This window comes from Sprattus sprattus (assembly GCF_963457725.1).
Source record: "Sprattus sprattus genome assembly, chromosome: 2".
Taxonomy (NCBI): domain Eukaryota; kingdom Metazoa; phylum Chordata; class Actinopteri; order Clupeiformes; family Clupeidae; genus Sprattus; species Sprattus sprattus.
Window position 1 is genome coordinate 49,098,739 of NC_137921.1, and position 13,010 is coordinate 49,111,748.

General features: G+C 40.6%; 1 protein-coding gene across 1 annotated transcript; it reads right to left on the minus strand.

The window, feature by feature from the left end:
• Positions 1–6,867: 6,867 nt before the first annotated feature.
• Positions 6,868–12,686, minus strand: LOC308382738 (elastase-1-like; the record flags this gene model as incomplete). Its single annotated transcript, XM_080860266.1, has 9 exons — positions 6,868–6,879; positions 7,171–7,320; positions 7,415–7,557; positions 7,890–8,026; positions 8,257–8,382; positions 11,744–11,847; positions 11,950–12,050; positions 12,278–12,340; positions 12,677–12,686. The coding sequence occupies 9 exons, from the start codon at positions 12,684–12,686 to the stop codon at positions 6,868–6,870; spliced, it is 846 nt and encodes a 281-aa protein (XP_080716392.1).
• Positions 12,687–13,010: the final 324 nt, after the last annotated feature.

A 13,010-nucleotide genomic window follows, 5' to 3' on the forward strand; every position in this document is an offset into this window, starting at 1 on the left:
TGGACACATGTGTTTTATAAGACCTGTTAAAAATTAGCATTTAAATATCAGTGGATCAGGAAAGTTGTTAGCTGCAAAAGAACAGGCCCTTCTTTTCGCGTGTGTCACATTTGTACAGCTCCTGTGGAGGAGAGCCTACAAGAGCTGACCAGGCATATAAGAAAATTGTATGTAAAGCAAGGAAGCCTTGATCAAGAAGACATCATGGCAGACAGCAGCAGAGGCATCAATAAGCGGTCTCCATTTATAGCAGCATTTAGAGCAGTTCAACCTGCAAGCTCTCAAAAATATCCTGCATGTTTAAATCTTTCTTTTGGCCCGAAGGTCATCAGGACTCTTTATCACCTGGGCATTTTCCCTCTTTGGAGTGGAATTCTACTTGGAGACCTGTCAAGGTACACAGTAGATTCAGCACATTCAAATGCAGAGTCAAGAGATTGAAACTGCCACATTGAGGCCTAGTTTGACTTTGTTAAGAAGAGCATTCTTCAGCACAGGAGAAAACTTCGGCCACCTAAAGGGTCCTTACACACAGAGCACATCATGAGGCATTCCTTGTGTGAAACCAGACCAACCTACTTAAACACATTGGACACCGTAAATGAGGAGTGATGTAAATGTGCAACACCCCTAAATCAAAATATATTTCAGCACTCCAGTAACTATTCTAGTCCCCAAGACGATTCTGCCCACCAAGGCACCAAGGGCCTGATTTACTAACAGGATTGCGCCCATTTCTGGCGTAAAATAGCGGCCGTAAACATAAAACGGTATTTACTAAGCGGGCGCATTTGAGTAGAGTCGCATATTAACGCTTTGAGGGTGTGTACCTGCAAACAGGTGGGATGGTTCCGAAACGTGGGTGGTAACGTAGGCGTGAAGCGCTATTTAATGGGAGGAGTGCGCCTAATGATGTATTGCGTCGTATTTACTAAACTGCCTGGCGAGCGCACATCTCTGATTTGCAGGGTAATTCTCCGCCTCATAAAAGCACGTCTTAACCAGGAAGCGCATTTCCACTGAGTCTGAAAACGTTGATATGGCAGCAGCAAGGCGACGACAGAGACAGATACAGCGAACAGAAATATTTTTTTCAACTTGTATAATTCATATATTCATATGAAATTAAACTTTCCGAACGTAATTGGAGAAATTGATCGCACCCACATGCAAACAGTCCCACCCTCAATCCACGAACACGTTTACCGAAACAGAAAGCACACATATTCAATGAATGTCCAGGTCATATGTGATGCCAACATGACCATTACTTACGTGGTAGTGGTCTGTCCATGACAGTTTTTTCTTCCGGAATAGTGCCATCTATCCATGATTGAGCAACGGTGATTTTGGCTACTTGGTAAATGTATTTGTTTCAGTGGGGATATATTGTAGTGAACCCATGTCCCTTGTAGAACGTATTAATCTCGCCATGTACACATCTATATTGTTATAATAGACAGTTTATGCATTAATGCCACCAATAGCATATTATTTATAATCGTGTTCTTTTAAACATCTCGCTGTAGGTGATGGCGGGCAAAACAACAATATAACCCATTGAATCAGGTTCAGTGATTGAGCGAACGTGAACCAATATATCTATCTCGCTATATCTATTCGCTGAACCTTAGTTTTTTCTTCCTCGAATCTCCATGGTGCAGTAACTTGCTGGCAAGTTCTCCAGTCTTTTAACGGTGCGCTAAATAATGATTGCCCAGCGCGTATCTGGCTTGATAAATATCACGGAAAATGCGGGGAAACACCGTGCGTTAATCTGCGAACGCAGATTAAGCAGTGATCGCATATTAGTAAATCAGGCCCCAAGTGTCTGACAGCAATGCTGTGGGTACTAGACGTTTTATTAACATTTAAATCTTTCCTTACCTACTGTATGTTTGATTGTTTTATCATATTTATAACCTTTTGTAAATCCAAAATACAACCTTTGAGAAACCACAGAAATCCTCAATGCCTCTGAGCCGACAAAGCACAAGGTAATCCTGTGAATTGTCCTTGCAACATGTAGCACGACAAGTCAGCTTTTCATATCAGATACAACATGGTCATATTGGTGTGCTATGCAGTAGAAAAACCTCTGAAGTAATGTGTGCTCCTCTACTTTTAGCCATCAACCAAACATCCAGTGGCAAAGGTTGAACATCAAGTGCTGGAAACCAGAATGTGGCCATGATGAAGGTGCAGAGTCTTTGTGGTAATGTGGCCTGACTGGTGAATGTGGAATACTGGTCATGCAGTGCATTTTATTGTGTAGTGTATTGTATTTTTGCAAGTTGTTATTAACATTTGCAAAATCATTCCTTACCTACTGTAGGTTTGATTGTTTTATCATATTTATAATCTTTTGTAAATCCAAAATACAACCTTTGAGAAACCACAGAAATCCTCAATGCCTCTGGGAGAGGTTGCTAGAAGCAGTTTGATAAATATAACGACTGTAAATTATGTGAAATGCATTTGTAGTTCCCTAACTGTAGTAATTTCCCAGATTAATGAACACTACTTGCACATTCATAAGCAAGGTATAACAGGCATGACTACATGAAATGGCAATAAATACACTTGAATATGAAGAATGCCGAGTCATTTCACACTGTTTCAGACTGTGAGATGAGAAATGGTAACTGATTTAACGGTTGCTATGTGACAACTTTTTGACATCAGTTGACTTCAGCAGCTAAGAAGCACTGATTCGCGTGTGGAATGCAGGCTCCCGCTGGATTTTGGTGATAACTGGCATTTCATGCTTCAACTTAATCACCTTTCATAAACTGCAAGAACTACATTTCTTTATCCCAGCTTGTCACTTACCAGTCCTTGTTAATGCATTACTTATAAACAGTTATGCGTAACCTTAACTTTGTCTACATAAACCTACTTCTTACAGTATCTACATGCTGTTCAAAAAAACATCTACATACTTGAACCTTATGGTGAACAGGACAGAAAACAATGCGTGGTTGCTGCCAAGAAGTTCAGGTAAAACATGTCAACAAACTGCCAATAGTGAAATGAGTGAAAGTTACCTCCCAGAAGACCTTGACCTTTATGTTGCAAAATTCCTGTAAAAATAATGTAAAAATAATGCAGCCGGGGCGGAGTCAAGATTCAAACCCTGCTTGATTACTAGTTTAGTGAGGATCTTGAAGGATGTGCGCAAAAAATGTGGTCTTTATTTCTCAACAAAATAGATAATGCAAATACACAGGAGATAATGGCGAAATCCAAAAGGTAAAAAGGCAAAGCTCAGAAGACATCACAAACTAAGCTTGAAGAAGCAATGGTACAATTTAAACAAAGGCTAAATGTTTTCCAAAAAACTAACAAACTTAATGGGCTTATTAAGCGTGCTAGAGAAGGCCCGAGACTAGAGGTACAAGAATTCAAGGAATTCTCACTTCACCCGTCATTGAAAACCAAAAACACAGCAATGGGTACCAAAAACAACCAGGTAAATATACCTGAGGTAATTGGTCATGTGACCAATCAACTAGCGGGTGACACAGAAAATGATGGGAGAAAAGAGAAAGGAAGTAAACAAAGAAGCACATGCACAAACAAACAAGCCTTTTTGGCAGAAATTATAAGTAGGACAGATTCCCATTTGTATCCACTTTACATCATCAGAAATGTCTTTAAAATTAGAAGGAATACTCTTGGCCTTGTGGTCTGGGATGGCATCCGTCGGATTATTTATGGGTTATTTGCCACCCCAATCAGAAAGACAGTGCATGCTATTACCCACCAATCAGAAGGACAGCGCATGTTGTGGAATTTATGACATGGAGGTCAGAATAGGGACATGGAGTGAAAGAATTATCTTTAATAGTTAATATTTTAAAATGTGTCATTGATGTAGATAGCCCATAGATGTCCTCAACACTAAGTCAGGATGTATAGAAAGGAGGGCAGCAAATGGAATGCGTAGCACAATGCAATAGGCACTACAAAAGAATATTTGTACCTGGATTCCACATATCTAAAATGACCAAAACTTAACACAGATGTTTGCCACCATCCTATGGTTGTTTCCACAAGTCCCTGCACACATGGTCACCACCTTCTGAGAAGAAGGCCATTGCTGAGCTGAGGCAGTGAATGGCTGAGGACATAATACTTAGCTCTGGTAATAGATGACAATTCATTTTCATTGCATATGGTAATCACTAAGTTTTTTCGCTTATCTTTCAATGTGCTTGTTTGTTTTGTTGCAGAGTCCCTACTAGACATTTGGCACATGTGTGGACAGTCCTATCCCAAGAAGACAAAAAAGGGTGGGTGACTTGCAACACCTAGTGGATGGTATTTTTTACTGAACAAGTTGCTTTGAATGTCCTCACATGCACTGAATACAAAGAGCACCTTACATGTTGACGAGGCAAAGAGCAAACTCACGGAAAATGGTAAATACAGATGATGAGAATGTGCCTTTCACAGATACAGTGAGACAGCTATGAAGCTAGTTTTCATCTGAAATGGATGAAATTTCCTTCATACTTTTGAAAGTCAATGGCCTTGTCCTTTTTGCAAGGACAAGACATGAAGGGCATCTATGTTACTTCTATAATTTCTTTCCAACTTTTGTTTACTGATTTTCTGTGTGCTCTGTATGTTCATGTTACATTCTATTCTAAACCTGATTGTTCAAATCCTTGATTGTGATTGGCTAAAAGCCGTTGTAAAATCCAGCTTCTAAACCTGATTGTTCAAATCCTTGATTGTGATTGGCTAAAAGCCGTTGTAAAATCCAGCATTACCTTACAATTTGACCTGATTACATTCCATATTACTGCGCAGCGAATGGCAAGGCATTCATATAGCGCATTTCATACCCAGTGTTCCATCTGGCTGTTGCGTTGCTTCAAGGGTTGCGTGGCAACGATTTATTTAGGAACTATAATTTTTAGTGGCGGAAGAATGACGGTTTATCATTAAACTATTGTTTCTTAAATTGAATTGTCTTTATTTATGAAACCATATCAAATATGTGTAGTAACAGGTTTAGAAAAGCAATAAGCCCCGCGAGTCCGTGCTTTGCGCTGATTTTAGAACAGGTAAGGGGGTTTAACGGCACTCCGCTTCGCGTCGTGCCTAACAACTCCCTTACCTGTTCTAAAATCAGCGCAAAGCACGGCCTCTTGGGGCTTATTGCTTAAATTACCTTACAATTTGACCTGATTACATTCCATATTACTGCGCAGAGAATGGCAAGGCATTCATATAGCGCATTTCATACCCAGTGTTCCATCTGGCTGTTGCGTTGCTTCAAGGGTTGCGTGGCAACGATTTATTTAGGAACTATAATTTTTAGTGGCGGAAGAATGACGGTTTATCATTAAACTATTGTTTCTTAAATTGAATTGTCTTTATTTATGAAACCATATCAAATATGTGTAGTAACAGGTTTAGAAAAGCAATAAGCCCCGCGAGTCCGTGCTTTGCGCTGATTTTAGAACAGGTAAGGGGGTTTAACGGCACTCCGCTTCGCGTCGTGCCTAACAACTCCCTTACCTGTTCTAAAATCAGCGCAAAGCACGGCCTCTTGGGGCTTATTGCTTAATTAATCAATGAACAGATTGTAAAATTAATGAATTCTTGACATTCATCAGACTTAATTGATACAGATTGCAGTGCCATTTCAAATGCACATATCATATTTTGTATTTTACAACTGTATTTAATTGTTTATTTCATCAAAACTAGCTGAAAGGACATGTTGTATTTTACAGCTGTATTTAAGTGTTTATTTAATCAAAATTAGCTGAAAGGACATGTTGAAGTCCATTGTTTTGTTACAACGACTTAGCCTTACCTTCAAAGTTGACCTTTAATGAGCGCTTTCGCATGTTTTATGATTTCGCAATTTTCTCACTGGATTGTAATGTTTGTTTTAAGAATACTAGTATATATAAGCTTTGGTTGGTTACACGGACTAAGCTGACATTTGGCATTGAAACGACATGTTTTCTTATCAACACTATTGTATTATTTTTTATTTAAGATGAATTGTCTACCGCCTTTGGTTAGTCACTGACCAGGCCTGACCCTTGAAGTTTAGATATATATTCCGTTTTCATATTAGTAGTCCTTTACTTTTATAATACTTCACTAATATTTAAATGGTAGCACACAAATTACCCTTTTATTTAGCAACGCCATCTCCTTGCAAGACGAACGGTGGGATAAACCATATGGTGCAACAACATGCCTTAAATTGTAAGTACAAGGCAGGACACCATAGTGTGCAAGCAGTTTATTTAACTTTTAATGAGATATAGCTTTGTGATTAATTTCATGCCAACTTCACCAAGATGTTATTCACACCATTGGCATAAAACATAGGCTACACACCCTTTCACCCTTAGATCCACTACCACACCTGAAAGATGTGTAGGCTACACAAATAATTAACTAAATCTATGGACACTTAGACATTTGGATTTGTATCATTTTATGTAGGCATATGTAGTAAAGAATTGTTCCATGTTCCATGTAGCATTGCAAAGTTGCAGACAAGCCCCTCATTTGGTTTTGCGTGGCCAGCATCACATAGTTTTGCATATAAGCTTCTGAACATTAAAGACAGACAGATAGATAGATAGATAGATAGATAGATCTTCTAAGTTTGGATAGTTGTTCAACTTCTTACAATGCTTAACAATGATATGTTAAAACAGATACAGACAAGAAAACATCACTAAATCAGCCCTCATTAAAACAATGGCTCAGCAGAAAGGCATAATTCGAGGAAGTCTTTATTTCCAATTCTATACATTACATAAATGAAAGAAGAGGATCAAGAATGGAGAGGCCGGTCGTCAGGTGGAGACAGCCTTAATGTCTGACTTATCCCATGACCTAAGGAACAGAGAGGGAACAGAACACTGATAAGGTTGTCAAAATACATACTTAACATAGTAAGCATATTTTCCTCTATGAGTATAATAACTAGTCTAGTGGACCGGCAGGAAGAGTTATCCATAACCGATTATTTCCAACAATAAAGAGAGAAAAAGAGAGAGTTTGTATGTGTGTCTGGAAGGGCTGGTGTGTATCTCTGCTTGCATGTCGTAGAGGTATAGAGGTTATTTCCCAAATAATATATATGGATTTAGGTACATCCCTAGCATGTTGTATGCCAGCTCTTACTCTCTTCATCCAGCACAGGAATGCAGACACACGGGTGAAGACAGTTGGCCTCTGCCGGATGTTACAGCCATGACGAGAGCCAAAGCTGGTTATTCCATGGACCACATATTTCCCATTCACTAAACAGTTAAGGGGACCACCAGAGTCTCCCTAAAATGACAGAGCATGATTTAGGTAATACCATCATACATATGTTTTTTTTCTTCTGAATACATTATTGTATTGAAGCAAAGGCAGCCCTTACGTTGCATCCAGAGTTGCTGCCACCTCCAGCGCACAGCATAGTGTTCTTGACAGTCCGTCCCCACCAGCTTGGGCAAGAGCATGTGCTATGGCCCACAATGGGCAGATAGGCCTGCTTCAGCAGAGAAGATAACCTGCCCTTAGCTGTCCAAATTAAGGGAGAGAGAGAGACAGTGAGGCAGAGAGAGAGAACGTGAGGGAGAGAGAGAGAGAGAAAGGTAAATGTAAAAAGCAAGTAGCACAAGATGTCACTGAACAGCAAGTGTGCTTCTCTACTTTTTTACACACTGATTGTTAAACATCTGTTCAGGTTTTATAAATGTACACCGTGGTCACTCTGAGATAACTTAGAAGTTACTTCTACTGTACTGTATCAGAAAGTCCTCTTGCCTATACTCTGCCAGCATCATTGCTTGACTCTTTTTCTGAAGTTGTTCTGGTTCATTGTCAGGTTAACTCTCAGTTAGAAATCTTACTTGATGTGCGTCCCCAGCCAGTGATGTAGCAGACGTGCTTGTGGCTCAGCACTTGTCCTGGTGGAGGCAGCGTGGCCAGCCTCACATAGGTGTTCAGTTGGGCCTTTGAAGAGAGGCGCAGCAGGGCGATGTCATATCTAGAGGGAAGGGAGGGTTGCAGAGTACACACACAAATTAACTCTCACATGTATAAACACGTGTGTACACACACACAAACACAAAAGTGCAGGCACACAGGTTGCTCTTTGGGCCTCCGGAGATACATAATAGAAGTAAAACTAAATGTTTAGCAATAGAGCACGGTCAAAATGTAGGTGCAGAATATACATATACATAGCAGCAAACATTTAAGACCAGCACCACTGACCCGTAAGCCAATTTCTTGGAGTTCCATTTTGGGTGGATGTAGACACGGGTAACACCCAGGATCTGCTCCTTTCTGCTTTTACAGTTGAGATCATACTCTCCAAGGACAACACGCCAGGTCCTGCATCTGCTGAACCACATAATCAAATTATTATAGAGGGTTTTTGGTTGTATTTCTGTCCAGAGAACATTGGGCAATGGACGCTACATTTAATTCATTGTTGAAACCACTTATGATGTCCTTGTTGTGTTGTGTGGGTGTTGGCTCATTCAAATTTTGTCTGGATGCAAAGTTAGCCTAAGCCCATAACATTGGCGGCTCCTGAATTTTTCTGATAATGATTAAGCCACCCATTCAGTAGGTACAGTACATTAAGCAAGACAATTGTATCAATTTGTTGGTAGCTCATAAACTCATACAGCAATACTTTTTAGTCTACTAGATGGCAGCACACAACAGAAATATTCCCCCTCTAGCTACATAAGTAACAGGTGGAAAGCTATGGAAGAAAGTTGCATCCAGGAGCCTTCATAAGCAAAAATGATGTGTCAAAACCAACAATATTTATTGACTGATCTTGAAAGTATAGGCTAACAAAATAATGCAAAATAAGCTATCACATAGAAAATAACTAAGTGTTAGGTCAAGTAGCATGCTGCATGCATGAAGTGAACATTCACACTGAAACCTGGCAATGGTATTAAGAGGCAGATCAAACCATAGACATATACGTATGTAACAATTAGGTATGCAAGTCTTGTCGAGGTGTATTTTGAAGTGTATCTGTTGTTGTCTCTGGTAGAGGCATGTGTGCTAACCAGAGATGGGCAGTATTTCAATTACTTGTATTTGAAATACTAGTACATTTGCTTTTGAGTATTTTGTCATTTGTATTTGATAGGGCCGATAAAAAATCGAATGTAATTTGTATCAAAATACTTTAGAGTGGAGTAATTTTGAATTTAAAATACTCAGATTACTTTCTCCAGTGTTTAGGCAGACAGAGATTTTTTTCGGATTCTACCACAAGACCATCTGGTCTGCCTCTGAATGTCATTGTCAAATCAGTACATTTGCCAAAAGTGTTGCTTCTTATGGCCCGCTCCTTTTTGGGGCGAAAAGGAAATCACCCCAGATCTCTCTCATGACTCTCTTGACTCTCATGTTAAATCAATTTTTTTGTGGTCGAAAACATAGAAAGCTGTCTTGATCCTTGTCAATTTATCTTCATTAGTACACCGACTTAAAGAAGGTTCTTTCAAAGAGCGAATCGAGTTGTTGCACTGAACGATAGCCATCTTGACACAATGTGACTTGATGAAAGCCGTGTGATGTCCTCATACGCAATTAGAGCTAAGGTCCGGGATGCGATCTGGCACTCAGCGCTTGGGCGAGACTCTCCACTTTGTGAATGAAGCGCACCTCACCTAGGACGCGATCTGGCACTCCGCGCTTGGGCGAGATGCTCCACATTGTGAATGAGGCGCGCCTCACCTAGGACGCGATCTGGCACTCCGCGCCGCATTGCATAGAGGCAGGGGCCCGGGCACATGAGACTCATATTAAAGATCTTAGCCTACTATAAACGTTGTCTTACTAAAGATCTTACTCATTCTCACAGAGACAAAACAAATAGCTACATGGTAATTTATCTGTGTGATGTCACATGTGTGCGCCAGTGTTGTCAGTCACATGTGTGCGCCAGTGTTGTCAATCACATGTGGGCGCCAATGTTGTCAAAGATAATCTGTAACTTGTGGAAGTTGTATTGTTAAACGGTGAGTACTTTGGTAGATTAAAGTGTAAACTTTGAATACAAATGCTAGTACAACTTCTATACATTATCTGTAAGGTTGTGAGTGTGCAGTGGTAATGTAAGTTGGATTGTAAAACGTATTTTAGGAAATAAATGACATTGCTTGACGTGTAGATGTTTGTCTCTGTTTTGTTACCGACTTTCAACTTAATAAAAATCTCAACAACGTTTATAGTAGGCTACGTGTATTGTTTTGTCTCTGTGAGAATGAGTAAGATCTTTAGTAAGAGTCTCAACAACGTTTATAGTAGGCTAAGATCTTTAAAAAGAGTCTCATCGGCGCGGAGTGCCAGATCGCTTCCTAGGTGAGGCGCGCCTCATTCACATAGTGGAGCGTCTCGCCCAGACGCGGAGTGCCAGACCCGCGTCCTAGGTGAGGCGCGCCTCATTCACAAAGTGGAGAGTCTCGCCCAGGCGCGGAGTGCCAGATCGCGTCCTAGTCCTTACCTGGCAATTACGTATGACGAAAGCACGGTGGGGATAGCCCTCCCGGAAGCCATAGAGATTGCAATGAGAGCCCTGTGGCTGCGGTTACAAACATGAAAAAAAGGATATGGAACCACTGACATGGGCCCGTCATAATAGCCTGCACCTGGCTCCGTGGTTACTACGTTACGCCACTGAATAGCCCAAACCTGAATGTTCTGCGTCATAGAAATAAACATGTTTATTTCTATGGTTCTGCGTTACCAAATTGTGAGAAAACTGAAAATTCAGAAAAAGTATTTCCTGTATTTTAAAAATACAAAATGTATTGTATTTTGTTACATTTTCTGGCAACAGTATTTTGTATTTTATTTTGATACATTTATTTGAGGGGTATTTTGTATTTTGTATCAAAATACATTTTGATGTATTTTTGCCCATCTCTGGTGCTAACCCATCATGGGTATGGAGGGGTGTGGGTCTGGGACGCCAAACACCACTGTTGAGCCTTCTGGAGGTGCTGGGGGCCTAATTCAAAGAAACGCTGATGGAGGAAGGTGCTTGCCTGAAACCCCCGGTGAAATTCTCCCAAAGGCAGCTTTGTTGTTGTTGTATCCTGCTGCTCGTATCATATGTTAAGTATTTGTGGGAATTCCCCAACCAATAGCACAAGAAATAAAATTAAAAAATCCTTGTCTTGTCTGTCTGTAAAAGCTGCACTGAGGCACATTCCTTTAAACTCTGCTGACATGGCAACAAAGTAAAGTATTCAATCCACATAGTAGGACATTAACTGCCAACATCTTGGTTTGTAGTGCTTGGTTTACAAGCGTATGGGAAACAATGTGGTTGTGGTTAATTGTATTATTATTTTTGGCTGTACAGGCATTCACCAGCATATTTACAATGACCAGTCATAGTGACACACCTGCACTACAATATCGTGTCAGTGTGTTAATGACAGATTTCATTCCATATTCACAAATTGAATTCAATATATTCAGACTTTCCTTCAATATTTTCAACTTTCACTAGATATATTCAGTTTCATTATTTATATGTATAAACAAAAGTAAATGGAGTGCATTGTATTTTTTTAATTTCTGAAAATTCTAGAAACAGGATGACCACTGTAGTTCACAGCTGAAGCTCAACTGACCATACACATGAGGACTTGGCCTTGAAGGTCCCATGAAGAACTGAGAAATCGTTTGCTTCGTCTGAAAATCTTAGCCTTTGCTGTACCTGTTGACGCAGTGTGCTGCAGTCATCACCCAGTCCCTGCTGACAAGAGTGCCTCCACAGGTGTGGTGGTAGCTACTGCCTCTGGACCTGTACTGGAGAGAGACCTGAGAACAAAAGATGGTGGGACTGTTATAACATCTACCTATCCTAAAAGGAGGCTGAAGAGAGGAAACATTGCAAATCCATGGTGATTGTGTGTCTTTTACCTGCCATGGCCAGTAGTGGGGTCGGGCCACGCTGCCACCCACAACCCGCTTCATAACCACGGCCCGCAGGGGTATGGGCTCAGACTCAGGCTTAGCCAGCGCTATACACAACATTGCAAAAAGGTGCCTGTTCAACTTTTTCTTTGTTATTGCAGAAGAGAGCGGTACACTTTTAGGTCAACAAGCCTCAATGCACACGACATGGAAAAATAGTTGGGCTCCAGTTCCCTCTCAAAAAACAAAAAACGGAAACATTTTCTATACCTAGTTTTGCTGGTGCTTTACTTATTCCAATGTAATGGACCTTATAGAGGTCAAGGTAACTTACCCAGGGCGTGAGGAGGGGGGAGCGATTCAACCGCTCCATCAGGAGGGGTGTGGGTCACGACATCTAGGAGAATGGGATAAGACACGTGAGAAAAGCTGGTCAGTCTCTGTCTGGCTGATTCTGTAACACTAACGGGTTTGTTCAACAACAATCTTGTACGTTTCTCAAGGGTAGCAGTAGCCATGGTTAGTAGGACGAGGGGATGAAGAGTTACTGTAAATGTGTTTGTTTATGCATGTCCTTATTTATGGAGAGTAAAATAAATGAGTGAATGTAGTCTGAATTGAGTTGATAGCAATACACCGTAGATAAGTTGTTGAAACTCACCCCAAAACTTTTCTCCAAATTCCGTTGTATGCAAATTAAATGACAATAAAGGCTTTCAAGTTTCTCACTGACCTGTTGCCATGCTCAGCACAAACAGGGAGTAGACAAACGATAGAACAGGCAGAATTGCCATAGCTAGTTATAATTCATCTGAAACACATCCAGACACACATCGTGAGATAAGAGAGAGACGAGAGGTGCAAGGTGAGGTAAAAGGCAGAGGTTGTAGGATGCCACTCACCCACTGATGATATGATCCTTGAGCCTCAGGAAGCTTTGGTGATGCAGTAGAAAAGTAAAGCACCTTATACATGCTTTTGGCTGGACTGATGAACTGAACAAACATGTTTATGAAAATGAACAGGTAGATGCATGATCCAATGACAAGTACAAATAAAGACATCCG